The 6048-nt window shown below is 41.2% G+C and overlaps 1 protein-coding gene across 1 annotated transcript; it reads right to left on the bottom strand.

Annotated features, from left to right (window-relative positions):
• Positions 1 to 4655: 4655 nt before the first annotated feature.
• Positions 4656 to 5762, bottom strand: LOC113271825. The gene has a single exon (XM_026521749.1). The coding sequence runs from the start codon at positions 5760 to 5762 to the stop codon at positions 4656 to 4658; it is 1107 nt and encodes a 368-aa protein (XP_026377534.1).
• Positions 5763 to 6048: the final 286 nt, after the last annotated feature.

Raw genomic sequence — 6048 nt, forward strand, 5'->3', positions numbered from 1 at the left:
ATCGTTCTCAAAAAGGCTCCTGAAATAAAATTTTGAAGCACAAAACAAGTTAAAAGGAAAAAGAAACCCTAAAAAATAGAAATACTTTACAAAAAAAAAAAGTAAACACCTAACTATTTACAAAATCAAAAATACTAATTACAATATTCCACAGCCTCTCCCCGGCAGCGGCGCCAAAAATTTATAGGATCCGCAGATAACCCTATCTGTAATAACCGCAATCGCACGGTGTCTAACTAGTAGACAGAGGCAAGTACGGGTCGAACCCACAAGGAGCGGTGGAAATATGTAATGAATATCTCTAATGGACTAACAAATCAAGATGTCTTTGGATTTTTTGAAAGATTAAAGAAAATGAGAAAAATAAATTAGAGTAACTAAAAGTAATGAGAGAGTCGGTAACCAGGATTTTACGGTATCCTTTACTATTTCTAATTGAGTACCGAAAAGAATTCGAATTCCAAATATATGTTTATATCTTTGTTCAATTGCAACACCTATTATTGGTATAAATTTCTCTAATATGACTTGCATCTCCTTAAGTATATAACCCATCAAAGTATTTCAAGCATGGCTTATCAAATTATGATGACAAGAAAATTATTGAAAAGATAATTCACAGGTTCACAATTGTTATTTGCTTCGTCTAAGCATAACTCATCAAATGATTTAACCTAAGCATGGATTATCAAATACTATAACAAATAAAATTGTTAAACTATCTAAATTTATGCATTTAGGATTTTGTATCGTACAAATCCGGTGATGCAACAACACATATTCTTTATAAAATTAATAAATCCTGATTACCGGAAATCGAATTCAATTCACAAAGCCCAATACCAAATTAATTCATATTTATTTCGTAATGGTCTATGTTTAAAGTAATTTCAATCATAAGAACCCTAACTACAAAATAATTAGTAAGACATAATCATGAGTTTCTTAAAACCCATCAAAAATGATAATAAAAAAGGAACGAGCAAACCAATCGTATTCGTCGTTTCCTTTTTTTTATCAAAACACTTATGCGGCCGCCTCCTTTTCTTCTCAAGTTTCTGTCACCAACCTTAAAAGAAATCTCAGCCGCGCCTCCTCCTTGCGACTTTCTTCTGTAGCCTCCAAACTCGTCTCCCCCCCCCCCCCCCAACCCCCCCAATCCAGTGTCTCCTCTCTTTATGTATCGCGAAGAGTCCAAATAGGATAAGGCAAGTAATCTGCCAGGCCCAAACCAATTACTGACCCAACTTCAAAATACTAGCCAGTACCACACAGTCCATATACCAATTCCCTGCCCGGCTAAACATCTTCGTCCACCGTACGTTCATCTTCATCTCAGTCCCAGGAGAACCAACTCAGCCAATCACCGAACACAGTTCAAACACTACCGTAGAAGCTTGTTGTCGCACCAATTTCTGTTCATCTTCAACTCAGGCTACATCATTACTTCCCATATTCAGTCCCTGAAAGAACTGACGTTGCTGATTGTATCAAGAGAATCTGTAGCACATCATAACACCATTTCTGCTCCATTTCCAACCTTCATGACTCCTGCCACCATTTCTGCTCCTTCAATTCCATGTCAGTTAGCCACCGTTGACTGCAGTTCTTCTCTCCGTTTGAGTGTAAGACACCCACGGGCTCTCATGAAACCAACCTGCTTACACACGCATCTCGACTTCTCTGTATCTTAAATTCGGAGTCACCCATTCACGGTGCACCTCAAGAAACCCCAACTCCATTTATCCCAGCTTCCATCTGTTGGATGCTTTAACCCATAGCTGCCACGGCACCATTCTTTAGCTTCTTGTGGTTCCACGTGCTTGGTAATACAAAGAGAAATCTTTGTTTACATTTGTATCATTCCCTGACGTGTCAACATAGAAGATTAAGTGCTAAGTGGCATCAACATTAGCTTTTCCTCCGGGGTGTATGCTAGTGCCTTTTCAACTTCCAAGTGTGCTCCACGTTCCTAAACGAATAAAAACTTCTTTGCTTCCTTGTCCTCTCTGACCACGAGTTCATTGATGGGATTGACAAAATTAAACAGGCATCCCAGCTAACTCTTGCTCATTTTGATGCCATGAACCCAAGCATTGTTACTTTGAGTCGCAAATGCCTTTTTAACGGCAATTTAGCCGTTTATTATCGGGATGAATGGATTTCGCTTGTACTTTCTACAAAAGCACTAAAAGAGTGTTATTAGTCAAAATATCGAATCCTAACTAATATGAATATGGGTATAAATGTAGCACATAAGTGCTTATCAACAAGCACCTCATCCAAGAATGATCTACTATAAAGGATCCCTTCTCGAACCTCGTAATTCGTGGATTTGCTTTTGATTTTATTTGCCTCTTATATATCTCGTGGCAAGTCTACTTTCATCAAGTAATTGTAGATTGATGTTCTCCAATCCTCTTTGCTCATTACTGAGTTCCTCCCTTCTACTGTCATTATCTGAAGTTCTCTTTCTTCTCTGCTTACTGACGGCTGCATCAGTCGCTGGATCACAATGTGCCCGATTTTTGGATTCTCAATCATGGAAGCTATGAAGGATAATGCATCTGCATGTCGATTGTTATCTCTATTTATGTTTCTCCATATGATACTTCGTATTTTCGCCGAATAGTCTTGCACGAGCTGCTGGTATTTTTCATCACGGGATCGACCGTATTATACACTCCTTCAATTTGACGAACTACCAATTGTGAGTCACTAGTAATTCGTACTTCGTCCAGTTCCATTTCTATTGCAATTCTCAGAGCTTGTATTACTGCCTCATACTCGGTTTCATTATTCGTGGCTTTGTATTCCAGACGAAAACAAAATACTATTCGCTCACCAGTAGGCGAGGTGAATACTATTCCTACACCTCCTCCACAGCTATTAGACGACCCATCAACGAAGATTTCCCATCTCCTGTGATGACTTTGCTTTAGCAGATCCTTTGGGTCCGGTCGGCTTTCGTCCGTTTCCATCATGTCCTTTGTACTCCCATCCTCCTCCGAAGGAAATTCCGCGAGAAATTCTACTATTATATGCGACTTTGTCGAAGTCTGTACTTCGTACTTCAGCCCGAAATGGTTGATGTGAGTGTTCCACCTCTCTACTCTCCCAACCCTTTGGGAATGCTTCAAGACTGATTATATGGGTATCCTTGTGAGGACTTTGATTTTGTGGGTTTGGAAATAAGTCCTCAATTTTCGTGATGCATAGAATAGCGCCAATATCAATTTTTCGATCTTAGGGTAATTTCTTTCTGCGGAATTCAAGGTTTTACTCACGTAGAATATGGGTTTTTCTACTCCTCCATCGTTCCTGAGTAGAACTGCACTAATAGCATTGGGTGTGCATGCGAGACAAAGCAACAACTCCTCCCCTGGTTCCGATTTTTGCAGGATTGACAACTTGATTAAGTGTTGTTTTATGCCCCTCAGAGCTTCTTCACATTCTTGTGTTCATGCGAATTTTGTTCATTTCTTTAAAATGTCAAAGAAGTGTTTACATTTATCAAATGACCGCGAGATGAATCTTCCCAGTGCCGCGAGCTGCCATTTAACTTTTGCACATCTTTTACAGTAGTTGGTGATGGCATTTCTAGTATCGCATGTACCTTTGTAGGGTCTACTTCTATGCCTTTTCGAGAAACTATGTGGCCTAAGAACTTTGCTGATTCCACCCCGAAAATGCATTTTAACGGATTGACCTTCATCTTTTATCTCCTCATCTGATCGAAGATCTCTTTCAGGTCTTCCACATGATCTCCGGAGTCTTTGGTTTTTACTAACATGTCGTCTACATAGACTTCCAACGTCGTGTGTACCCATTTTGCGAATACCTTCTCCACCATTCGCTGGTATGTAGCCCCCGCATTCTTCAGTCCAAATGGCATTCTCTTGTAGCTATACAATCCCCCAGGAACGAAGAAAGCCGTGTGCTCCTGGTCTTCCTCTGCCAAAGGTATTTGATTGTATCCACAATATCCATCTAGGGATGATAACCTTTTATACCCGGACGCTTCTTCCACCATCTGAGAGATATTTGGTAAAGGGAAACTATCCTTGGGACAAGCGGTATTTAAATCACTAAAATCAATACATATTCTTATGTCATTGTTCTTCTTCGGCACAATTACCATATCGCAATCTAATCTGGGTATTTCGCCGGCTTTATGATGCCTGCCTTCATCATCTTCTGAAGTTCCTTGTCAATTTTCTCATGATAGGTCGTCGCTATCTTCCTTATCCGTTGTCTTACTGGCTTGACCGCTGGGTCTAATTTCAACCGATGGCACGCAACATGCGGATCAATACCTGGCATTTCCTCCATGCTCCACGCAAATATGTCTCCATATTTCGTTAGAAGTTCCACCTACCTTCTTTCTTCTTCCTCCTCCATTTTCGTCCCAATTTTTATGATTTTTGGTTCATCTTCCGTTCCTAGGTTTACATCTTTCGTCGGTTCGACTGCGGAGAAATTCAAAGTTGGCTCTCCCAACGGGGTTGGTTCTTTTATGGGCTTCGCGGGTTCTCCCTCCTTTTCTGATACCTCGCTAGGTATTGCCCACCCTTCTTTAGCCTTTGCCAGGTATACTCGTAATTCATCATCCTTCTTCAGCTCCAGCACCTTCCTCTTCTGTTACTTCTTCCTTTTTACTTTAATCTCGTAAATATCAACATCTTTCTTGTTGCAGTTCTCGGCTTCTTCGCTGCTTCCCGTATTTCGCCGATTCCACTTGGCATTGGGAACCGTATCATTTGGTGATAAGTGGACGCAACTCCTTTTATCCCATGTATCCATGGTCTTCCTATAAGAGCGTTATACGGCGATTCCACATCTACCACACATAGAGTAACCTTTGCTTCCAACTCTCCCGCCAATATTTTCAAGCATACCTCGCCTTTTGGCCTTGTCGCCACTCCATTGAATCCATACAGCGTATATGCAGAAGGTAACAAGTCAGAATCCTCATACCCCAAAGCTCTAAAGGTATGGTAAAAGAGGACATCTACTGAGCTTCCCTTGTCTATCAATATTTTGTCCACCGCCCAAGTCACCTCCTTATTTTGCTGACCCCCTTCCTGGGATGCAATCCTGGCCATAGCTAGGCTAATGACTAGTGAATTCATATGCTGAGCTTCTCCTTCTGGTACGTCCTTCGGCGAAAAGTATATCTCTCTATTTTTCCAGTCTTCCAATGGTTCTTCCTTCGGGGAATTCATTATCTCATTACCTTCGTGATCCACCTTGTAAACTCTTGAGAGTACATTATCTTCAAAATCTTGAAAACTTACCCTGGAATGCGCTATGAAATTATAGCCTAGTCGTCTCCTTTCTCGGCTTTCTTTTGCCTGCCTGTTGTGACAAGCAATCATCGATGTCTCCTTTCGATCAATATAGTGCGCGAGTTTCCCTTGTTTGATAAGCCGGAGTATGATCTTCCTAATACTCCTACAGCTTTTGGTATGATGTCCGTGAAAACGATGATACCTGCAAAATTCATGACTCTTTCTTCCCGGGACTGGTTCTCTCCCCAAATTTGGTGGTGCTGGTATCTCTCCGGTCAATATTACCTCCTCCCATATCTCCTCCAAAGTTGTGTTAAGTTCTGGAAGTTTTACCTCCGTCCAGGCCGTCGACTCTTGTCCGACTTGCTCCTTGTTTTTCAGCTTATGCTTCTCTCCTCCATCTCCTCGTGGATCTTTTCGCCTGGATCTTCCTCTTTCCTCGTCGCCCTTTTGTGAACTTTCGACCTGCATTTTTAAGCTTTGTAGCTCGCATAAGATCTCGTGATCTATGGTTCTTCTTCTTAATTTATTAATGTTTACTTCTGTTTTGACTCGTTTGCTTTCCTCCTCCCGTTTCCTTTCTTCCTCATACCTTAGTTCGCGGTTTTACCGTCTTGCCTCTTCTAACAGCCTTCTTAAGTCTCTCTCTCTATGATACCCTTCTAGCAACTCCATCAACCCCTGTTCATATATCTCCTGATTTCTTTCGTTCTGGGTATGTCTTTGAGATGACGCCGTGATTTCCTCCGCTTCATCG

This window comes from Papaver somniferum, chromosome 4 (assembly GCF_003573695.1).
Source record: "Papaver somniferum cultivar HN1 chromosome 4, ASM357369v1, whole genome shotgun sequence".
Lineage (NCBI taxonomy): Eukaryota > Viridiplantae > Streptophyta > Magnoliopsida > Ranunculales > Papaveraceae > Papaver > Papaver somniferum.